This window comes from Anabrus simplex, chromosome 1 (assembly GCF_040414725.1).
Source record: "Anabrus simplex isolate iqAnaSimp1 chromosome 1, ASM4041472v1, whole genome shotgun sequence".
In the NCBI taxonomy this organism is placed as follows: domain Eukaryota; kingdom Metazoa; phylum Arthropoda; class Insecta; order Orthoptera; family Tettigoniidae; genus Anabrus; species Anabrus simplex.
This window is the reverse complement of record NC_090265.1, coordinates 727,670,641-727,696,449: the sequence shown is the minus strand read 5'-3', so window position 1 is coordinate 727,696,449 and position 25,809 is coordinate 727,670,641. Positions and strand designations below refer to the sequence as shown.

The window sequence follows — 25,809 nt, the reverse complement described above, 5'->3', positions numbered from 1 at the left end:
TATGTTTTTAATTCATTAATCATGATCACTGTCATTTCACCTCATCAAGATTTTTAATTTGTTTGTGTTATGTAATAATTATTCTGCTACTGAAGATGGCCTTGAGAATAGGCTGAAACATGTATAGACTTTGTTCCATCTAACAGATGAATTGATTTGTGTTGATAAGGAGGATTTTATAAACACTTTTATTTGTAAAGTAGTATCTGAGAGTTTTCCAATTTTCTTGTAAAGAGTTTCATTCTTGATGTACAGTCAAACCTCGATATTTCAAACCTCCATTACTTGAATTTTCAGTATCTTGAAGTAACTTAAATTTCCTGGCCATTTGTCTTATTCTTCACGTGCATTTCTCTATTACTCAAATTTTGTGCAACACTAACTGTGCAATACGACATTTGTGGTTTGTGAGGAACAGTTGACAAGTAAAGAAAGGTTTACAGTGATGCTGGGAGCTAATATGACGGGAACCAAAAACCTAGAACTTCTAGCGATCGGAAAAACGGCAAAGCTTTGCTGTTTCTCGGGTGTGAATTAATTACTGGTCACGAACAAAGGCAATCCCCGAAGTCGCAGATGAAAAGCTCCATTTACGAATCTCGGCTGTGTGGTATTGACGAGAAGTTTCAATGTGAAGGGAGGAGAGGTTAACAGTAACAAACTGAAGCGACTAACAGATTTTTTCCAAAGATGTTAACGGAGGTAGGTTTCTTGTTTCACTACTGTATGTACTTTATGCTGGCTTCTAAAAGTTACTATAATAAGGGTTATAATTAAAGTGATGCCTAAAATAGAGTGTGTGCTTTTAAAAACAATGTATTCAGTATAAGCCCGCAGGTACATATGATTCAATTATGTGCTATACATGCTCAAAAACAGTATCCTCTATATCTAGAAATTCTACAACTCGAAATAAAATTTAGCTCCCGAGATGGTGATGATGATGATGCTCATTGTTTGAAGGGGCCTAACATCTAGGTCATCGGCCCCTAATGGTAAGAAATGAGACGAAATGTAATGACAAATTAAAAGTTCAAAATCCTCCACTGACCAGAAGAATGAATGGATGGATACAAATTTAAAACAATCAGTGGATCCGACCCGCAATGCCTCACATTCACACAAACTGATGGAAAACAATAGTATTACTGACCAAGGGACTGCTTCTATAGCACAATACTAAATTGATGATGCTTATAGTGTAAAGGGGTCCAAAATACAAGTCATTGGCCCCTCATAATGGTACTTATCACTAGGAAAGTAGAACCATGGTATTTGTCATGTTGCAGTACTAATCAAAAGTAGCGTAGACTTGCAGTATTCCACACATTATGGTACTACTCACAGGTAATGAAATTCGCACATGTAATACAGACCTAGGGTGTTTCGCACATTGCGGCGCCAGTTACAGGCAACGCAAACCTATGGTGGTTATCACATAAGTGTACTAATCACATGGACTTGTACTATCCCGTGGTGTTGCTCATATGCTGGTACTAATCACAAGTAATATAAAAGCCAACAGTGCTCTCTGTTACTACTAATCACAAACCTATTTTGTACCTAACATAATGGTACTACGCGTAAGTAAAAGTGACCCATGGTGTTCCCCGCATGGTGGTACTAATTACAAGTAGTCTCATGGTTCTAATTCGATCATCCCTCGGTCGCCCCTTTTAGTCATACCTTACGACAGGCAGGGGATACCGTGGGTGTATTCTTCATCTGCGTCTCCCACCCACAGGGGGTGCTCCAGAGATGATTCGAGATTCACAACTAAGTATTTATTTATTTTCCACCTAGTTGATACAATGATTGCCTAAGGCAATTTAATGTTTTAAAGTGGTACATGTTTCGTATATTATCAACATCTTCAGCCACATAACACTGTTTAGATGAAAAATACATAAATTGACAAAGTAATGCTTTAGAGGAAGTGTCCTTAAAAAACCATTAAATTGCCTTAGGCAGTCATTGTATCGACTAGGTGGAAAATAAATAAATACTTAGTTGTGAATCTACTGAAGTGCGATACGGACCATGAAACTAATTTTATGTAATGATTCGAGATATCAAGGTTCCACTGTATGTTATCTTATTGTCCTGAAATTTTGGTCCTATGATCTTTCTTAAAATTTTCCTTTCTTTTAGTTAGAGTTTCTCCATCTGGCCTTTGAAATTTATGTTTGATGTTTTTGCTGCATATAGTGCTTCTGGTTTAATCACTTGTTTAATTTTGGACCCCATGAAAGGGATTTCTTGTTGTATGAATCTTTTGTTAGTTGGAAGGCCAGTTTTCCCTGGATTAGATTGCTTTGCATTCTACAGCATTCCAACTAGTCCATTCTCCGAGATATATGAATCGTTTTACTATTTCAATCTTTTGTAAATTATTGTTCAATATTTCAGCTTTATCACCACACCTGGAAAACTGAAATGGAGAATTATGATATGATGATGATTATCATTTTGATTTTATGCTATATCCCTTGAAATACCTTTCATACTTACAGCCATGGCTGATATCCATGGAATAATATTAGAACTAATTATACTTTGGTTCAGTTGCTAAGAATCTCTAAATGGTAACATTTGCTTTATGTCCCAGGCTATGATGGCATAGGAAAGGGCTAGGAGTTGGAAGTGACTGTGGCATTAATTAAGGTACAGTCCCAGGATTTGCCTTGTGTGAAAATAGCGGAAAACCATCTTCAGGGCTGCCAACAATGGGGTTCGAACCCACTATCTCCCAAATGCAAGCTGACAGCTATGTGACCCACACCACGTGGCCCCTTTCCTCCTCCATCCTCTTTACATGTCCAAACCATCTTAGTTTATTCGTATCAATGGCGTTCTTATTTAAGCTTTCCATTCCAACCTCCTTTCTCACATCTTCGCTTCTCAATCATACTTCTTCGGTATTACCCATCCTAAATGAAATCAATGAACAAAATGTAACCAATACCTATGGTTTTCAACTGACCTGATACAGATCCTGTGCCAGGCTCCGCACTTTCATCCATCTTATCAGACCCCGACGGTATTAGAGCATTTGAGGTCTAGGGAGGCATTAATTTTCATGCCCTTTGTGGCTCTTTCTTTGCCTGATACCTTTAATTTTTGAAGAGTCAGATCTCTTCTATGTTTCTCTCTCTGATTAGTGTTGTATGGTTGCCCAGTTGTACTCCCTCTTAAAACAATAATAACCACCACCACTATGCTTTGATGATGATTTAGTTACTGTAGTTAATACCAAGGAAGCTGCCTCTTTTCCAGTAATGAATACAATCCAAATGTTGCAGGAAATAGGGCTTTTATAATGCAAAGTTAACCACCACAATAAATGAACATGGAATGTTGGTGTCATATAAATTACCAACCATTTATGGAAATATCACCAACTTTGGTGACCACCATGAAATTAAATATTTATGGGTTTCATTTAATAAGACGATAACATTTAATGAAGATAAAACTTAAAATAAACAAGATAATATGGACAGTAAAAGTCTGAATTCCCAGTTTACGGTCAGTCGAACGAAGGTAGTCGTGTAGTTGAGTCCTGCTCTGCTAGCGAGCGTGACCTGTCCGACCGCTTGGCGCTTGATGGTCTGAGCGAACGCACCACATTCGGTCTGACTGATTCACTTTCGCAGTCACTACGACATTCATTGCGAACATGCAATGGAAGTCCAAAGACAATTACTAAAGTAAGAAAGGATGAAGAGCGAAGTGCGGGAATACTTCTTGCTAGCAACAACTGTGAATCGAGAACATGCAGAATATGTGCCGTGTAAATGTTGTGCTTCCTTATTGACGTTTGCATCTATTACCTCACATGTGAAAGCACGTGTGTGTAAAAGTGTCGCTGAATACAGTATTACATGTTAACAAAGAAAACACTACACACTTTCAGAAAAAAGTTTTCTAAAATATTTCCCTATTTCTCTATCGATTGCAGATCGTTTTACAAACTGCTCAATTTCTTAGTTCATGGGCAAATGACAAACTTCAAAGAATGTCCCAACACTGAGTCGCAAGAGCATTTAAATTTGACAATGGGGAATACACTTTAACTGATAAGATTACAACAAGTTAACCAGTGTTTTTTCAAACCTTTTTATCTCCTTATCTGGAAGTTGAACATATGTTTCAATAGTATTTTAGTTAAGGATAAGTTTTTAATTACACACCTGAAGCATTCCTTCCCACCACCACCACCATAGTCCTTCCCCTTTAGACAAAGTTTCTTTAGTGAAGCGATCAAGATTGCTATGAGAATAATATATTGTGTATACTTTCATCTTTTTATACCTAACTATAAGTGAACGTAGCTGATGATATTTATAAAACTGCCAAAGGCAAAGGTGGTACGGACATGAAGGGTACACGTGCAGTTCTGGAAGCATTACATCCTGTTTCATTAGATTGGACTTTTTGAAAACTTGTGCAACTAACAGTGTCAGTCAGAAGGAAGAGGTATTTGATTGGACAGAATAAAAAAGATTGTAATTGGTTAACGTGAGACTTGAGGGTTAACTCTGCATTCTTATTAATCTCTTTTCTGCTCACCCCATTTCCTGTTTCTCAAACTTGACCGGTTCCTTGGTGGCAGCGTGTGAATGTCTGTTGCCTTTCCTAGCAGCTGAATGGGGTTGGTCTGAGCTCTACTCAAATGGGGAGTTCAACTCTCTTTAGGGTAAGCACTCTTGTTTCTTTTGATTTTCAGTTGTAACATCACTGAAATTTTAGTGTAAACTTTTCTTGAATTATGCAGTTCACTGTCGGAATTCACGTTAACCGCTAAATCTTCTATAAGCACGATGATGTAGGTTCTCAACTACAGGCGAGGCAAACTTTTTTTTTACCTTTTTATTAACTTAAACTGATCCATCAAGTTTGCCATACTTTAGTTTCTGCTTCACCGAATGTGAGTTTTACATTCCCTACTCCTGAAATGGTTTTGTTGACGACATAGCTTTACATTATTTTACATCTTTGGTTATGTAAACCTTTATCTACTTATGGTAAACTTAGTATGGGACTAGCCTGCTGTAACAAGGATGTGAATCATCAAAGTAGGATTTTACATGACACATAGGGCTATGTACATAACCTGTCGTGCAGGGCGCACGTGACTCTATTTTGAACTTTTGAGTATGTTATACCACACTTAATTTCCCTTTTTTTCTGATTATGTTATTTAAGTCTTGTTTGTATTTCTTTTGGATTTTAAATAATGTTATTTTAATAAATAGAGCTCTTAGGAAAATTACAGTGTTCCGAATGTTTTGTTCATGAAAGGCTACAATCACACACCTCGTAGCGTTCCTTCCTTTGCCTGGCCTTAGCCGCTGTGTATTTTACCTTGTAAAATTTTGATTTTATGATTGTGTTTCAACCATTCTAAAATTTAATTTCTTTGTTAATTTTTTGGTTCATGTTTGTGGGTTACTGTAGTCACGTCCTAGTTCGTGAACCATGGGCAACGGCTGAGTGGCCTAGTAAGTGGTCCTGAGAGTCGGGATACCAGTTGCTATGGAATGGGAGTGGGCATCTCGGACATATTCTGAGTCGTGGCCCTCCTTGTGCTCAGGCGGCTAGGACTATACAATTCACCGGTGGTCCATAACCAGTTAGAGGAGAGATCCTCACTTGGACTATGTGCAAGTAGAGCAGCATCCTGCTTCATGAATTTACCGAGCTCAGAACACTTTAAGCAAGCCTCAGACCTATGGGAGTAATGTTGTCCCACTCCCATTTGACAGGCGAGGGACTCCTTGGAAACAACTTGGCGAACGAAATGGAATTTGATGGGGAGCTATCAATATTAATGGGGCTTATGGAAGAAAGAAGGTAGAACTGGCTGAGTCAGCAAAGAGGATGCATCTGGATGTGCTAGGAGGAAGTGATATTCGGGTAAGGGGAGATAAGGAGGAAGAGATAGGAGATTATAAAGTGTACTTGACGGGTGTTAGAAAGGGAAGGGCAGAGTCTGGGGCAGGGCTCTTTATCAGGAATACCATTGCTAGCAACACAGTTTCGGTTAGGCACGTAAATGAGCGAATGATGTGGGTAGATTTGTCAGTGGGAGGAATTAGAACAAGAATTGTGTCCGTGTATTCACCATGTGAGGGTGCAGATGAGGATGAAGTTGACAAGTTTTATGAAGCATTGAGTGACATCGTGGTCAGGGTCAACAGCAAGGATAGAATAGTGCTAATGGGCGATTTCAATGCGAGAGTTGGGAATAGAACTGAAGGATACGAAAGGGCGATTGGTAAATGTGGGGAAAATATGGAAGCTAATGGGAATGGGAAGCGTTTGCTGGACTTCTGTGCTAGTATGGGTTTAGCTGTTACGAATACATTCTTCAAGCATAAGGCTATTCACCGCCCCACGTGGGAGGCTAGGGGTACCAGATCCATAATAGACTATATCTTAACAGACTTTGAATTCAGGAAATCTTTTAGGAATGTACGAGTTTTTCGGGGATTTTTCGATGATACAGACCACTATCTGATCTGTAGTGAACTAAGTATCTCTAAGCCTAGGATAGAGAAAGTGAAATCTGTCTGCAAACGAATAAGGGTAGAAAATCTCCAGGACGAGGAAATTAGACAGAAGTACATGGATATGATTAGTGAGAAGTTTCGAACAGTACACAGTAAGCAGGTTCAGGATATAGAAAGTGAATGGGTGGCATACAGGGGTGGTGTAGTAGAAACAGCAAGGGAATGCCTAGGAACAACTGTGTGTAAAGATGGGAAAAGGCGAACATCTTGGTGGAATGATGAAGTGAGAGCAGCCTGTAAACGTAAAAAGAAGGCTTATCAGAAATGGCTCCAAACAAGGGCCGAGGCAGACAGGGATTGGTACGTAGATGAAAGAAACAGAGCGAAACAAATAGTTGTTGAATCCAAAAAGAAGTTATGGGAAGATTTTGGTAATAACCTGGAAAGGGAAACCTTTCTGGACAGTAATAAAGAATCTTAGGAAGGGAGGGAAAAAGGAAATGAACAGTGTTTTGAGTAATTCAGGTGAACTCATAATAGATCCCAGGGAATCACTGGAGAGGTGGAGGGAATATTTTGAACATCTTCTCAATGTAAAAGGAAATCATCATGGTGGTGTTGCAAACAGCCAAGCTCATGGGGAGGAGGAAAATGATGTTGGTGAAATTATGCTTGAGGAAGTGGAAAGGATAGTAAATGAACTCCATTGTCATAAGGCAGCAGGAATAGATGAAATTAGATCTGAAATGGTGAAGTATAGTGGGAAGGCAGGGATGAAATGGCTTCATAGAGTAGTCAAATTAGCGTGGAGTGTTGGTAAGGTACCTTCAGATTGGACAAAAGCAGTAATTGCACCTATCTATAAGCAAGGGAACAGGAAGGATTGCAATAACTATCAAGGTATCTCATTGATTAGTATACCAGGCAAAGTATTCACTGGCATCTTGGAAGGGAGGGTGCGACCAGTCGTTGAGAGGAAGTTGGATGAAAACCAGTGTGGTTTCAGACCACAGAGAGGCTGTCAGGATCAGATTTTCAGTATGCGCCAGGTAATTGAAAAATGCTACGAGAGGAATAGGCAGTTGTGTTTAGGTTTCGTAGATCTAGAGAAAGCATATGACAGGGTACCGAGGGAAAAGATGTTCGCTATACTGGGGGACTATGGAATTAAAGGTAGATTATTAAAATCAAAGGCATTTATGTTGACAATTGATGGTAGAATGAGTTCTTGGTTCAGGGTACTTACAGGAGTTAGACAAGGCTGTAATCTTTCACCTTTGCTGTTTGTAGTTTACATGGATCAACTGCTGAAAGGTATAAAATGGCAGGGAGGGATTCAGTTAGGTGGAAATGTAAGCAGTTTGGCCTATGCTGACGACTTGGTCTTAATGGCAGACTGTGCCGAAAGCCTGCAGTCTAATATCTTGGAACTTGAAAATAGGTGCAATGAGTATGGTATGAAAATTAGCCTCTCGAAGACTAAATTGCTGTCAGTAGGTAAGAAATTCAACAGAATTGAATGTCAGATTGGTGATACAAAGCTAGAACAGGTCGATAATTTCAAGTATTTAGGTTGTGAGTTTTCCCAGGATGGTAATATAGTAAGTGAGATTGAATCACGGTGTAGTAAAGCTAATGCAGTGAGCTCGCAGTTGCGATCAGCAGTATTCTGTAAGAAGGAAGTCAGTTCCCATACGAAACTATCTTTACATCAGTCTGTTTTCAGACCAACTTTGCTTTACGGGAGCAAAAGCTGGGTGGACTCAGGATATCTTATTCATAAGTTAGAAGTAACAGACATGAAAGTAGCAAGAGTGATTGCTGGTACAAACAGGTGGGAACAATGGCAGGAGGGAACTCGGAATTAGGAGATAAAGGCTAATTTAGGAATGAACTCGATGGATGAAGCTGTACGCATAAACCGGCTTCGGTGGTGGGGTCATGCGAGGCGAATGGAGGAGGATAGGTTACCTAGGAGAATAATGGACTCTGTTATGGAGGGTAAAAGTAGAGGGAGACCAAGACGACGATGGTTAGACTCTGTTTCTAACGATTTAGAGATAAGAGGTATAGAACTAAATGAGGCCACAACACTAGTTGCAAATCGAGGATTATGGCGACGTTTAGTAAATTCTCAGAGGCTTGCAGACTGAACGCTTAAAGGCATAACAGTCTATAATGATAATGAATGAATGAATGTTAATTTTTTAAATTTTGTTTATCACTGTTCAGTGGATACACTGAAAACGTGAAGAAAACTATCAGCCAACAATTCTCTTATTTGCAAGATATTACAGTGGTAAGTCGTCTTTTGGGGGCAAGAGAAACTCTTCCAAAGGCATTTGTTGAATGACAGCAGACTTATAGATTGGAAAAACAACTTCAGTACCAGAAAGAAACAACCATTATCAAATTCTCTGCAGCAATAGTTAGACATTAGTCATATTCAATATTAATTAACAAACACTTTCTTACATACAGGCAACACATCTGTGAATTATTTTATCTTAAAGCAAATCAGATCAAAATTGTATAAGAATATGCAGACTTCCTGTGATAAACTGAAACTATACTTTTCTAATAAAAATAGTCTGTGCAGGACCTAATATGCTGAAAGATCATTTAAGTATAATGCAGATGTAAAATTAAATATTAATTGAATCAATTTTTGCTTTTTTTTTTCAAGAAATTTGTATCATAGAAAAAGCAGCATGCACTTACACGCTTTTATCTTCTCTTTTTCCATGCCTCTCTGAGCATTAAGTTTCAACTTTAATTTGAAAAAAATTACCTTCACTCTTACGACATTCTTCTGATTAGACTGTTCCATGACTGATATGGCCGTGATATCTGGTTTCTCTTCTTTTATTTCACCTTCAATTTCAAATCCTGGAGTGACAACTGCAGCTTTTTCTTTAATCATATTCAATTTCTTTGCTTTTGAAAGTACAATAGTCTTTTTTCCTTTTGGTTTTTTAGTTTTGAGAATTTTGGCCATAGCATCAGCCCATCCAGGATTCCCACTCGACTTCTCTTCCACATTCTCCTCTTCTTCCTCCACAGCCTCCGTTTTTCCATCCTCTTCAACCGAATCATTAACGCTGGAATCGTCGCCACTGCTGCTAGCTCCATCTTCAGGATCTACAATTTTTGGAAACAGAAACAATGAATTTTACAAAATAATAGAGGAGAGATTTTGCAAGACATTGGTACATTGTCAGTTTCACCTCACTGAAGGAGAGGCATTTTATCAAGAATGGACTAAGCATGCAAAATTCCCCCTCACCGAATTATATCTGTTTATCTTACAAAATTGTACAAAACTATTTTAATCCTCCTAGTCAATATTATATATTTTACGTACAATTAAGACGAAACTTCACACACGATTAAAAATTTGTTAGATGCGACTCTGCAAACTCAGTGCTAAGATATCAATGTCGTGCTTGTATAGTCTTGCGACAAATCTAATTTAGAGGGCATTTAGAAAGAATGGACCATCCCAGACTTTCCCATAAAATCGAGAATGTTTTGCAAAATAAGGCCACTAGACCAAAGTAGTATAAGCTAATGGAAAACGACCTTACTGACCTAGAATCACCAAATTTACTAGATCGGAATGAAATATAGTGCAGACATGGGGATTTGAGGAAGAAGAACAGGACTATCAAAGGGTACAGAAGGATCCACCTATTCAATAACATTTACACATCACTCCTCCAACCCCTACTCCTCGTAACAGTCAGTCTGGTGTTGGTGTCCGTGCCAAGTGCACACAATTTACAAGAAACATAGGGGCAAGTCTCATATAGCTGTATATTAATCTTGATCTTCTAGCTTCCCTTGTTTTCTCAATAATTCACTTCAAATATTTTCTTTTCAGACATTCACTTCAAACCAAATTAAACAATAGATCACTACATCTGATGAAAAGGAATACTTATTCAAGTTATGAATGTTCGCCTTCAAGCTACATACAAACCAATACCTAATATTACTAATGAACAAGACATAATTTACAAATCAAGTGGCTCGACTATACAGATGGGGAATGTTATTTAAATTTTTAATGGCATTGTTATAGGTGGACCTTTCCCTACTCTTTGATAGCGATGAATTGTCAATACGGACCATAATAAAATTCATAACTTACGAAAAACAGGAACCTACACAAGGTAAATGGTCAGAGGAACGGAAACTTAAACAGCCCTGAAGGCTGAAAAAATGTCCTCATTTTAGTAGAAGTGTTCTGACAGGGTCCACTGACTGCTTGCCTGGCTGGAGAGAAGGGAGTAGGGGTATAGTTATTACGGTCGCCATGGAGATGTGCCTGCTGTCCCTATGGAGTTGCCAAACCTCTCACTTCCTCATAATTTTTGCAAATGGTTCCAATGGAAGTTCTGTTTCTGCTGCATGGCCAATTATTAACCCAACAGCTTGCAATGATGTGTAACATATGTAATGCAGTAGCCGCCTGCTGCTGTGGAGTGACAAGTCTGACACGCATTCTGCCGCATATTCATTGTCGTTCTATCTCGTGAGTTTCCTTCCAACTATGTTTGAAGTCTCTTTACAGCCACCTAGGTGAAGCGTTCCCGCAATGGCGTCGGTAACCAGGGAAAATTTTTCTAGTGATGCTATAGAACGCACATTAAATGAGTGTTTTAGTGATTCTGAGGACAGTAATTGTAATTTTAGAGATAACTTTGATGGCAGTGATGCTGATGTTGCCAAATTAGACCATATGAGGGCGAAATGATACAGAAGAGACTATTGTCGCCGACACTATTCATGCCGGAGATGGTAGTGGTGGTTGTAATTTTTATTGGGAAGACCTGGATAATTACATAAGAAATAAACATTCAGTAAGGTGTAATGTAATGTTATGGAACCAGTAAAGGCTCAAAACTTTTTTTTGTACTTGAACTCGTCCAGCTGACTGTGACAGGAACACATCACTATGCTGAGCAGTACATAAAGTCCCGAGGAATGTTATCTCATGATATGGATGTTGATTCCCATAGGGAACCTGAAATATTTGTCCCAAATGAGTAAATTTATAATACCAATATAAATGGTCCGTTATTGGACATTATAAATTTTCCAGTTAACTCATTCCTGGTTGCCAGGGTTTCGCCCCCGTGTGCTAGGTTGGGTTCATCAGTTGGTACCTAGCACATCCACCAAGACACTGGCTAGTGCATACCATGGAGGCCACTGCGTAGGCTACTTGGAGCCACTGGCAGTGCCAATGCACTATGGTCCAATAACGGACCATTTATATTGGTATTATAAATTTACTCATTCGGGACAAATATTTCAGGTTCCCTATGGGAATCAACATCCATATCATCTAATGGCCAAGCAGGCATCAACATTTTGGTGAAGAGACAAAGTCTCTTATAGTGCATTGGCACTGTCGGTGGCTCGAAGTAGCCTACGCAATGGCCTCCATGGTATGCACTAGCCAGTGTCTTGGTGGGTGTGCTAGGTACCAACTGATGAGCCCAACCTAGCACACGGGGGCGAAACGCTGGCAACCAGGAATGAGTTACCTGGAAAATTTATAATGTCCAATAACGGACCATTTATATTGGTATTATAAATTTACTCATATGGGACAAATATTTCAGGTTCCCTATGGGAATGAACATCCATATCATGAGATAACATTCCCCGGGACTTTATGTACTGCTCAGCGAAGTGATTTGTTCCTGTCACAGTCAGCTGGACGAGTTCAAGTACAATAACAGACCATTTATATAGGAATTTTATCTCAGTTTCGCTTAGGGTAAGGGAATGGATTCCAGCCACTGAGAATGAGATATACGGTACGTTAACTTAGCCCTTGTCATGCAGACATCAAATTTTAGGTCTTGCTCTGCGAAAAATTGTACAAACTCAGACCAATCTCATGCCCGACTGTGTACGACCGGAAATATCATTCCATGATAAATACCTTCTCCTCTGTTGTGAGAACCATAACACAACAGTGAATTCCCAATATGCTGAACTATTCATCATCCATATCCCTCGTCCAGCTTCCACCAAACTATTATACACGATAAATAAATACTTCATTGCTGGGGAAATGTGGACAGCAGACGTGCAATAATTTCAGTGTAATCTGTTTTGCTACTTACCGTACATGTTCCTATCCCCTAGTCCACCAAACCACATTCTATGAAGTTTGATGATGATGATGCTTGTTGTTTAAAGGGTTCTAACATCTAGGTCATTGGCCCCTAATGGTACGAAATGAGATGAAATGTAACGCCAATTTAAAAACCCCAAAATCATCCACTGACCAGAATTCAAAACATGATGACAAAGAATGAATGGGTGAATATGAATTTAAAACAATCAGTGGATCTGACCTGCAATACCCCACATTCCCAGAAACTATCGTAAAACAATAGTATTACTGACAAGGGACTGCTTCTAAAGCACAATCCTGAATCGATGATGCTTGCTGTCAAAAGGGGTCCAAAATCCAGGTCATCGGCTCCTAATAATGGTGGTACTTATCGCTAGTAAAGTAGAACCATGTCTCCTATTTTTTTTTTATAAATACAGAACTCTGTTCGTGTGGCTGTTGGTCACAATATTGTGAAGAGTGTTTCCCGAGCTCGCATATAAACATACGCACACCGCGCTGAGGCACTCTAGTCTTGGCTTGGTAGCCGTCGAGAATGGAGCTCCCGTTGGATGTTAACGCCAAGTGCGAAGTGCGTGCAGTTATTCGGTTTTTGAACGCAAAAGGTACTGAACCGATTGAAATCCATCGCCAATGGACGGAAGTGTATGGTGAGTCGTGCATGGATGTCAAAAATGTTTGTAAGTGGTATAGAGAGTTTGCAGCGGGTCGGACTGAAATTCACGGGGAACCAAGGAGCAGGAGACCGTCAATTTCCATCGAGACAGTCGTGAAGGTTGAGCAAATCATGCATGAAGATTGGCAGATCACCCTGGATGATCTCTGGCTCCTGAGATTTCCCGAAGTGCTACTCACAGAATTTTAATGGAAAAGTTAAAATACCGGAAGGTGTGCGCAAGATGGGTGCCACACACGCTGACTGAAGACTACATACGGCAACGAGTCTATTCTTCCCATGCATTTCTTCAACGCTTTGCAGCTGAACAGTACAACTTTTTGGACTCAATTCTCATGGGTGACGAAACCTGGGCGTTCCACTTTACACCTGAGACCAAGCAACAATCACGCCATAATGTCGCCCGGCAAACCGCTGCTCTCCTGCAACAGTTTCAGTGGAACATCATCACCCATTCACCCTATAGTCCCGACTTGGCCAGAGCTGCAGAAATTCAAGCAAACGCAGTCTGCTGGTAAAGTCATGACAACTGTGTTTTGGGATCGAAAAGGGGTATTGGTGGTCGATTTTATGCCCGCTGGGACCACAATTATCACTGACAGGTATTGTGAGACAGAACCGGAGAAGAGGAATGTTCAGCAAGGGCGTAAACATTCTCCATGACAACGCTCGCCCGGCAAACCGCTGCTCTTCTGCAACAGTTTCAGTGGAACATCATCACCCATTCACCCTATAGTCCCGACTTGGCCAGAGCTGCAGAAATTCAAGCAAACGCAGTCTGCTGGTAAAGTCATGACAACTGTGTTTTGGGATCGAAAAGGGGTATTGGTGGTCGATTTTATGCCCGCTGGGACCACAATTATCACTGACAGGTATTGTGAGACAGAACCGGAGAAGAGGAATGTTCAGCAAGGGCGTAAACATTCTCCATGACAACGCTCGCCCGGCAAACCGCTGCTCTTCTGCAACAGTTTCAGTGGAACATCATCACCCACTCACCCTATAGTGCCGACTTGGTGCCCAGTGACTATCACTTGTTCCCTAAGTTGAAAGAACATTTGGCTGGAAAGCGATTCAGCACTGACGACGAGATGAAAGGTGAGGTTCACAACTTCCTGAACAGCATGGTGGAGAGCTGGTATGACATGGGCATACAAGAACTGTCACAGCATCTACAAAAAATGCATCGACCAAAAGGGTGATCATGTAGAAAAATAGTGAAATGTTCAAGCTGTAAAATGATGTAAATCATTGTAGAAATAAACAGGTCTAAGTATTTAAATAAAAAATAGACCACCTTACTTTTGGGATTACCTTCGTATCTATGAAACCTGTACTTGGTTTATATTTTAATCTTGAACTATGAACCCAGCTGAAGATGTTCTCAAAAGAAAATGAAAACTGCATAGTTTTTAAATAGATCAATGTTCTTTTAATGTAAAAATAATCAAAGATTATTAAAATGGTGGAAAGGTGGAATTTGTTAACTTGTTACTTGAGTTTTTTACACACAAATTTATTTTGAGTGCTAAGGGTTAAAAGTCAATATCTACCTACCTCTTCCCTTACAGTTTCTGAAGCCTCTTAAAAAAATTAGCAAACTTTGAAAATACTGCGCAAATGAGAAGTCTTAGTGCTTTCCGGTAAGTGGCACTGTATATTCTTACGTAACTAACCATCTACCATGCATTCTTGATACAATCAGTCGTGGCAGTCAGTTTCCGAGTGAGTAGAGTAGAGTATGTGCTGTGACTGTCGAGATGTCTGAACATTTCAAGCAAGTCGCATACAGAGAGACAGGAACACAGTGTGGGAAGAGGGAGGAACTGAAAGAGGAGAGTACAATCTCCACATCTCCATACACTACCAGGTTCTCTCCTCATCAAGCTCACCTCTAAGTCCATCTCTTCTCAGTCCACAACAAGCTCGTTTCTACTTCCCAGCTTTATCAGGGGAGCGGGAGTCAGCTTGATACATCTATTTTGCATTCCTGTCTCTCTCTATATCTACAGTGAGTTTCTCCCATCAGTTGGCCAGCAGGCACGCCCAGCTTATCAGCCTCCTGTTGACTCATCACTCCCCGCTCTGCAGCATAGCAACAAGGACAGCACTCTGCTCACTTTATCTTATGAATGATATAACAACTAGTAATTAAGAAAATAAGCTTGTACCTTATGACATTTTAACATTTTTGTAGCCCGGCATGCTGAGCTCTTCGAAACCCCGGCTTCTTGTCTAAGCAGTCTTTTACTTTTCCACCGTTAAATACACGTTTTTTTAACACTTTGCTTCTTATTGAGTAAAGAACCAGTTCCTCTCAATTTGTTAACGAGTTTCCGCACAGTCTCTCTATGTGGAGGTCGAACACCTGGAAATTGTATTACAAATCGCCTTAACGACAATTATCACACATAAATTCCCTTTCCTCTACTGTGTACATATGTGGAGATATTATGAGAAATATACCCCGAAGTAACACTTCACAACTCGAGAACAGTTGGAGCAACAGATCAACACTTAATACACATTCTAAGCACGGACCTGAAGTGCGTAGTGCGGACATTCCCGTGCTGTCACTGTACTGTGTAACAGGAAGTTATGAGTCAATGGGAGGCAGATAAGCTGGGCGTGCCTGCTGGCCAGCTGATGAGAGGAACTCACTGAATTTTGCATTCCTGTCTCTCATTATATCACTTGATTTGACACTTGCTTGTTTCCTTCCAATACTTATCCCCTTCTGACCCTTTTCTCCTTTTGTGCTTGTCCTGTGTTCGAATTTTTTTTTAACCAATTGAATGCTTCTTCACTTTATGGTTCTTCTCTCTTCTCATATTTATCTAGCTTAATCCTAGACTTACTGCATCAATCAATTGAATTCCCCTACAGTCTGGTACTTTGACATGGTGGAGAGCCCCAGGTGGGGGGCCAGAGACTAAACAACAGACCGCACCTACATTACAGTTCAGTTCTTATGAATTTTGACTTGACATTTAAGTGCTGCCTTTTGGCGGAGGCTATTCGAATGAATAAACAGCCAATCGCTCCAACAGAGCGTGTTAGACCCTACTTACGGTTACCAGTGTTGTCGATCTGTTGTTTACTATAACCACGTGCTACCAGCTGTGTGCTGTATTGTGCTCAGTTCTTTTTGTGGTCTTTGTCAGTTCACTGCGTCATTCTTGACAAAGCACCAACAATGACGACTAGAAATAATGACTTGATCGAGTGGTTGAAGGAGCACAACATTTGGTTCACGATGACATGAGGAGGGGGATCTCGTGCATCTTGTAAAACAAGCCCTAGTACCCAGTTTTACTTGGGGGATGAAATAGCCACGAGGCGTTCGCCTTCCACCATACCATTGCCATTTTAACGCCATAGAATTGATTTGGGCCCAAGTGAAGAATTATGCAGCTGCGAATAACCGACTCTTCACAGTTTCGGAAGTTGAAAGATTTCTTTCGGAAGCTGTAGGCCGTGTAAGTGCAGGCTGTGAGAGACAGTCCAAGATAAGTGAAGCTTGGGAGAGGGAAAGTATCACAGACGATTATGTTGAAGACATTATCTCGTTATGGTCAAGCGAGAGTGAAACCTCAACAAACGATGACAATGCCGATAGTGACTCAGAAATGAGTGGTGTATTCACTTTGTAGGATTCTTCCTTCCTTAGGAGGAATCGAATCTATTAGCAATGCGAGCTGTTCTAGATGATATGTAGAAATTTCATTTTCTTGCATTTTGTCTGTTCAAGCATTGATCAGTTTTTATCTTATAGCTTTATCCTAAATATGCTATGCGTTATTGTTAATCTTATGTGAGTTAAGCATGTTGCTACAAATAATAATTGATTCTGGACTTATTTACGAGTATATACATTCCTGTTGTTGCGTGTTGTGAATCAGCTGTTTGCACTTGTAACAATTTGGCACCAATGTCCGACTTCCGGTTAACTGTCAAGTCGCAACTCATAGAAACGGAACTATAGGTTCTTTGTACCATATTTATGTCCTCAATGGCAGCTGCAGCAGAGGAGATCTTCAGAACGGTGTAGTTTGCAGAAGAGGTACTCCACTCTCTGGGAGGAAAGAGAGAGAAACCACAGGGTAGCAGAGAGGAGCGATCTCCTCAAACACAGGGGGAAAAAATAATCCACAGACCTAGCCCTTCAAGCAAGCAACTCAATGTTGAAAAGATTCTAGGGATATGAGCTACGAATTTTAGGTAAATAAAATATAATAAAGTATGAGAATATATTCTTAATTTATTCCTAAAAATGACAATCCTTTTCTTAATCATCATTATCTGGTTAATTAGATCAGCAGTTTGCCTCATTTTCCACCACTACGGGTGCTAATGTGAGTCAATGCAGAGTTTCACTTAAGCACCACTACGAGCGCTAATGTGAGTCGATGCATTGTGTCACTTAAGCACCACTATGAACGCTAATGTGAATCAATGCAGTTTTTCACTTAAGCCCTTATAACTACATTCGGCGTGGAAATTAAAAAAAAAAACACCTGAGGGTATTGAACCAAAGAACACATTACAGAAAGATTTATGTAATTAATTTGGCTAGGATTGAATAAAAAGATAATGAGTACAAAAACAAGCGAATGTAGGCTGTTCTTCCAAAACTGCATTTAGAACGGAAGTGATTTTTGAAATTTGTTTTTTTGGTTTCATAGAGCTATTCAAGACTCACAATTTGAACACTTTCCGGGCTCTTTAGCCCTTCAACGTTTGGCACAATTGAGGAAATTGCTTAATTTTACATTTTTCGTAGTATGGGGACCCCTACTTTGCCTGCTAAGAAATGTTTTCAATATTAAAAAATTCCTAGAAATACATTAGCCTGCTTGGAGGCTTAAGTGGCAGCCCCACCACCAAGTGCGGGTACTGTGGCCTACTAACTTTCACACCTTCAATTAGGTTATTTGGCCTTAAACATAAAACACGAATAGGACAACAGGAAAACAGTTGGAGAGAGGTAAAGATGATCGCATGCGAATGAGTGAGATGCATGCCTATGTTCCAGTGGGAACGAAAGAAAATAATTTTTTTTTTTTACTGGTGGTTTAACGTCGCACAAACACATTGAAGGGAAAGACCTAGGAGTGGGAAGGAAGCAGCTGTGGCCTTAGTTAAGGCCTAGCGCAAAAATGGGAAACCAGAGGAAACCATCTTCAAAACTGTCGATGGTGGGATTTTAAACCAACATCTTGCGAACACAAGCTCACAACTACGTAACCCTAACCTCACAGCCAACTCGCTCGGTAGAAGTCATCAGAAAGAAGTCAACTAAAACTGCAGGTGGAACTGTGTATGAATCCCCAAATTGCCTACCAGTACTGCTTCCGCACGTGGATCTAGTAACGGTATGTTAACAGAGGAGGGAACCAGTTGACTAGGCTGCAGGTAAGACCTCTAAAGATTCACCTTCAAAGTTCAGGTAAAAAGAAGGAAAAAAAAGTTGGCCTCGTTTTTTTCAACGATGGTCCCCTGTCATTCATGCTATATACTCCAATAATGAACGCTGCAGCTGAAAATTTCAGATGTATGTTGTTTCTCCAAATGGTAAACTGTTCCTCTCCATTGCTGCTTCCTAAGCTCTTGTCAGTTTTCTTACCAGAGCATTTCTCTTGGATCAGACAAGCAAAAGTCAGAAAATAGTTCGGTTACATATTTGCCAGTACGCATGTTAAAGAATAATGTCAACATACCTGAAAATAATTCCATAAACTCAATATTTCATTCAATGTATAGAAGGAATGTAACTCAAGGCTATAAATTATTTAATTATTTTTTGTTTTCACTGCTACTCAACCAAACCTTCGAAGAGAGATAAATACAGACTGACTGGCAACAGAGCATCATTGTGGGAAGTCCTGCCAAGTGTAATCTTCTTCTAGGCTTAGATAAGACGCATGTAAAGTGGCCTACTTGTTCCAAACTCTGAGAGAAACACTGACTTTTGGTCTGAGAGCTTCTGGATTTGAATCTCGGCCAGACTGAAAACTTCTATGGTTTGAGGACTGCCCATTTGTGTTGTCTCAAACTTTCCTGGGTACAGATACTGAGTCCGCCCTGCAAGGATTATAACCTAATACGTGAGTTTCAATGCTGCTATTCTTACCTAGGAATGATTCTGGAGGAGAGAGGTGTACATTACGCCTGCCAGGGATAAACTCAATCGCCCTTAGAAGTATATTTACTTTTATAACCTAAAGTTATGGTCTAAGCGCCATTATCCATTGCTTCTGCCAAGGATCACTGGTATTGGCCGGGATATCGGGATATTTTTTTTGCTAGGGGCTTTACGTCGCACCAACACGGATAGGTCTTATGGCGACGATGGGATAGGAAAGGCCTAGGAGTTGGAAGGAAGCGGCCGTGGCCTTAATTAAGGTACAGCCCCAGCATTTGCCTGGTGTGAAAATGGGAAACCACGGAAAACCATCTTCAGGGCTGCCGATGGTGGGATTCGAACCTACTATCTCCCGGATGCAAGCTCAAAGCCGCGTGCCTCTACGCGCACAGCCAACTCGCCCGGTATATCGGGATATTGTTCCCACCAGTGAAGAGACAGAGATTTTTCTTTTACAATTGGGTTTATGTCGCACCAACACAGGCAGGTCTTATAGGGCTAGGAGAGGGAAAGAAGCTGCCGTTGCCTTAATAAAGGTACAGCCCCAGCATTTGCCTGGTGTGAAAATGGTAAAACACTGAAAACCATCTTCAGGGCTGGCAACAAGTGGGGTTCAAATCCACTACCTCCTGGTGCAAGCTCACAACCACACGCCTAACTCGCCCAGTAGAGATTTTGTAACCAACCATTGCAGAAAAAAGAAAGCTAAAGAGGCCTGTGAAGTTTGAAAGAGTCATGACGTCGGACGATAATCTTACCTTTCCTCAATTCTTCCTTCAATCTCGTGGCTTACAACAAAAAAGTCATTTAGTGGCTGTAACATATTTTTGCACATCCAGGCCAATCTCTTGTCCTGAGAACAGTAGCCCTCAAACACTCCCTTCAAGAGGTCTTTTTTCCTATTGCCACGGTGCATACTGTCCGCACGACAAGAATAAAAAAGGACAGCCATATCAAACCAACAGTTGGCACCAGTGCTATTCTACTTACCCCAGCGCTACTAGTGGAAACCTAAGTATTAAACAAAGCACAGTCACCACATAGTGGTACCTCATGTTAATAACATTGTGGGGCAGACTCTATAGTTATGCCCTTCCCTGCAACTCAAATACAACTTGAAACACACACCTCACACGGCAGGCACTGATCACTGTCCAAAGAAGGCTTCGATGATGCCCTCCCCTGCATAAATCACAGTATTTGCAACGGTCTACACATGTTACCTTGTAAGCCTTCTAGGAGATATGTTCATTACCAAGGTCACCAACCCCCCAACTGTTTATTGCAATATCACCTTTAACGGCATACTGGATATAATGGCGAAATCGTTTGGTCGTCTAACTCCTATATAAACACTTGTATATGAGCAAAGGTGTATGGAAAAGGACAAAGAAAGATCAGTGCCAGCACACTGATGGAGTGAGCCTTCATAATGTAAACACCTTCCCTTACCCGTGTAGCACCCTGTCATTTAGTGCAGATATTGATTTGAAAGTCCAATATAGGATTAACCATGTTGGTATAGCTTTAGGATGTTTGACAACAATGACAGCAATTTAAGCTTTTTCAATCGTGAATGTACCTACGTTTCGCCCCAGTGTAGCAGTGGGCTCATCTGTTGGATTGCTACACCTTTGCAAGACGCTGGCGGCTAGTGCACTGTTACACACCACTGCAAGCCTCTCTTATGTAGGACAATGCAGTGATAGTGCACTAGGGGAGCATGTGCCTCCACTTGTACAAATGCCTGCCTTTGGCCTTTATATAAAAAATTTGAAATGACAGCAATGCTGCAACAAAGATCCTGGTATATAATTCAGCTGTAATGTACTTATTTATGCATACCATGGCAGCATAATGTGTGCTTTAGTGGCTTCTTACATCATGGCTCACTGTGAATGCTGAAGGTCGACCTCCAACCAATCACTATGTGTAGTTGAAGATGCGTATTTTACTAGCTGATGTGTGGCCAGATGTTCTGTTATCATTTTCAGCTTTAAACCTCTGAAAACCAAAAGTCAGGAGATTATGGAAACATAGCTTTTACCTATGCAATGTCGAAAAATCACACCGACAAATAATTTAGAACACAAAATATGAGCGTTTCCTTGATTTTGTAATAGGTCTAAATGGAAACTGTTCCAAGAATTGTTTCAGAATAAGATCATATTTCTTCGCCCTAAAACATCAAATCTTCAATGAACACACTATTCCGTATGGTAAATTAAAGTACTACTTACAAGAAAAGTAGCACTGTTTCTGACTCGACTGCATGAACAAACCCTTGTTAAAGTAAAACTGCATTACCAACTGATCACAATACTGTAGCTGAACTTAAACGAACCACACTGATCTACCCCCTGAAAAGTACAACAATCACGACCATAGCACAGTAAGCCATGATGTAAGAAGCCACTGAAGCAACATTCTGAAACTGATGGGAGTTTCAAAACATATTTAAAGTTGTACAGTCATTAACTAAAAATCGGGAGAAATAATTACGTGATCAGGTGGTTGGGAAGTAATGTAAGAAACCAAGTCTCCCACCTACATCAAGAGAGTTGGCAGCCATGTAAGATCACACAACCTGGCAGGCTTATGAAAACCAATGTTATAGATTGACATAGATCGGGGCAAAGACAACTGTAACAACTTGCGAGATGTTCGTAACTAAGTTACTGCAGCTTATAATTTCATTTTGCTCATAACTACCCGTAACAAACATAACCAAACGAAACCCACTAACGGATAGGCCAATATTATACACACTGAATTAATATTGTACAATGCACATATAGGGCTACAAAATAATTGCTTGACTTTGGGCAAGTTATATCACTCTATAAATTATGATATAGTATTATATACCTCATATCAACAACAGAACAGAGGAAGTAATTTACGAGGCAATAATTTGAAATATGAAACTCTCCGGGTCAATATTTTGGATGGTTGGATTAATATTATTCCATCAGTTACCACAGGCCTAGTTGATTTTGATTACATGAATGGCTACAGATAACTTAAGAATGGATTTTGTTTTCGTCACCAGAGGCTGGCGTTACTATTCCCTAAAAAACTGAAGTATAACTTAACTTTCCAACCAAATATCAGACTTATGTTAGCCCTATTGTCCATGTTTCCTTAGAAACTTCAATATGTTAATTTAATTAATTCATAATTTTCCGCGCATACATGATTTTTTACAAGGAACACAATAGAGAAAAAGGGCGATCTGTAGCAGATCCACCAAACTGTAAGGCGAATGGCATCAACTACCCTAACCTAAAAAGTCGTTTGAGACAAATCAATATTTAATAAATACTTCCAAACATTGCTTAGGGAAGATATTAACAGCTCTTTTATACATATGAACAAAGTCACTGAAGAGACAAATTATGTAAAAATTCTCTCAAAAAATGAGGACTGTTTAGCATGCAGAGTATCCCACAAAATAAATTTTCTAGGAAAAATATTTCATAATACGGTTTATTAAGAGACTCCACTGAATGGTATAAACCTCTACATTACTGGTCTATACGAAATTACGTCAATAACAATAAAAATTACAACCTTCGCCTTCCACGTGATCAGGTACAACCTCAGACAACTTCACACGATATGCATTTGTGGAGGCCGCCATGTTGTTGCTAAAAAACAATTTGTTCCATTGATTGGCCAATCATCAGTTCCACCTACCGAGAATTTTAGTTACCTCGCTTGGCCAGTAAGGGAAATGCATCATTTCCTTTGCATCATTTTAAATATTATCCGCGCACTTTTTAGTGATAGATTTTTGTACTCGTTGGAGAAGTAAGAAGGGTTCCGTCAATACTGCCAACTGAATGGAAATGAAATCTGAATTGAATCGATAATATGATCGATCGATATGAATTTTATAAACCTTTATTATTTTAAGCAAACAACTGTGTCACACACACAATATTTAATACTATATAACATTTCTCGTTGCGAAACTTGTTCCTAGCATGAATTCTATGGTTTAGCTTTGCTGTGTAAACAACAACAGTACGAGTACTTAAAGTGTACGCCAGATGGCACACAGCGATGATAAGCGATTCTTAGTTTGTGTTTCAAAGGTTGCCAATACGAATCTCGAAGATAACCAAAGTCGACCGCTTCAGCACAAGGGTGTAAATCTATCACCAAATACAGTAGAGACAATACACGACACTGAGCGAGATATCGAGGGACAGCTATTGGAGCTCACTCTAGCGGATAGACCTGAACGGTACTGATTCTGTCATAAGAGCACGTGTATTTTTGTGTGAAGTGTTTGGTGTTATTTATGCGTTTTCAGTGAGTTGACATAATTAAATAGTAGCATGTGTCATTCCTTGATATCTCCTCTCAACATGAGGGAAAGGTATGTGCTGTGTTTGGCTGCAGTAATTACGTAGTAGAGAAAAATGCGCGCTCGTTCTTCAGGTTCCCTCGTGACAAGAACATGTAAGTAATATTGTGTTTGCATATATATTCTTCCAGTGACAGAGATTTTTATAGTACTTCATAATCTTCTGACCTGCTCGACCCATGTTTTAACGGGCTTAAAATATAATACGCATATTTTATCGTACAGTGCAGCAGTTAACCTTCAATACTGATGTGTTGTTGTATGTGTGATCTGTGGGTTGTGAAATGTCACAGAAGCGATTTGGATAAAGTGTACAAGAAAGAAGGGACGTTACGCTTGTATAAGAATTATAAGATCTGTTCAGATCATTTCCAGGCCAGCGACTTTAAAAATCCTCGACTATACAGCCAAGGGTATGTTACATTTTTACTCTAATTGTACGTAAATATTCCTCAAAGCATCACTATCGACAACATTTTCAAACTTTTCTTTCTTTTATCCCTCTTCTCAGATTAAAGCCGGGATTTTATAGATTTTCTTTCTGTTAGTAGGCTTCATGTTAAGAGGAAAATTGTCCAGCTATTAAATGTTAATTCATTGCATCAGATGTGTAAGGAATGTGCCGATATTGTTATTGACAAATGTCTTAATGTGATGATACATTGGTTTTAAATGAGGAAAAAAGACAAATCCAACCGTAAGATTTCAGGCAGGTATGCTAAAGCTAAAAAAGTAATGCATAAATGAAAGATCAAGCCATTTCACAGCAGTCCATTTCACACCTTGTTTTTATGTCTAATTTCAGTCTTTGAATAATAATCTTTTCAATAATTCTTCATTCATTTATCCAGAATTGCTTTAGCAACTTCGAAGTTAATATCTCAATACCGCTTTCTTTTTAGACGTAATTTATTTATCCATTTCCGTATATACATTTCCATTGATATTTGAATTTAGCGCGATTTGTTCAGGTCAAGTCACTAGGAGCACCACCGTCGAATTGTCTCCCATTTTAGCAAGGCGAAATCCGTAAGTGTCGTGTATTGTCTCTACTGTATTTGCTATCACTAAACAGTGCGCGGATAATACGTTTAATTCAGTTACTGTTGATGGTTTCGGTCCAAAACTTTGCATTTATTAGGCAAAGCAATAAAATATTTCAATCGTCAGATACCTAAAATGCGATATACACGGCACGCAAATTTCCTCAACCAACACTTCCTTCAGTATTTTTTCGAAAGCAGGAGAGGCTGCATAAAGGTATTCCAGTTGAAGCGCACCGATACCTTTTAATGTTTTTACATCCTTTCACTCCACACTGAATAACTGGCTTACTTTGCTGCACATCCGAAGCTTTCTTAGCTTCCATTCGAAATTCGACACCAACTGGCACTGAAACACACACGCTATCACCACACATCCTATAACTCACACAAGGTGTTGCCTTCCTGTTTAAATGGGTATAGTTACGTTTTCGTACTTTGGGTTTCTCCTTAGTCAAGAGCCTATTGAGAGTTTCTTGCATAACTTTCTCTCGTTTTTCACTTGCAATCTGCTTTCTTTTATGTGCCCTTAGGATAGATTTCTGGATAGTTTCAGCGGTTACCTGTTTCTTTTTCAAATCTGATGGTATAGCCAAGAGTTGCTCTCGACCAGTGTCCTTTACAGTTTTTCTCTCAAATGTTGCTCGCTGTCTCGCAGTCATCAATTTCGGATCTTTGACACCTACAATCTTCAACTCATCGTCCACTTCCTCAAGTTTTCCAGACTCTACAGCATCTAACCATCTTTCCTCCTCACTTGATGTTTCACTATTCTTGATTTTATATTTTTTTCGTTCGTTGGGTAGTTTTTGAACCATTATCCTGTATAACCCTTTCTTTGTTCTTAAAATTGTCTCTCGCCCTATTTACTATCTCACGATATTTTTCAGCCGGTAAC

The 25,809-nt window shown here is 39.7% G+C and overlaps 1 protein-coding gene across 2 annotated transcripts in view; it reads right to left on the bottom strand.

Moving 5' to 3' along the window:
* Nucleotides 1–23,250, bottom strand: part of LOC136857429 (RRP15-like protein) — an 81,183-nt gene extending 57,933 nt beyond the window's left edge. Inside the window, exons 1-2 of one of the 2 annotated variants that reach the window (XM_067136086.2) lie at nt 23,193–23,250; nt 9,307–9,656 (exon numbers count right to left, since the gene is read on the bottom strand). In XM_067136086.2, the coding sequence (XP_066992187.2) occupies nt 9,307–9,656; nt 23,193–23,238 (396 nt within the window). In that variant the 5' untranslated portion in view covers nt 23,239–23,250. Of the gene's footprint in view, nt 1–9,306; nt 9,657–23,066 lie in introns of both variants that reach the window. The other variant, XM_067136084.2, reaches the window with a different exon arrangement.
* Between the last annotated feature and the right edge of the window lie 2,559 nt (nt 23,251–25,809).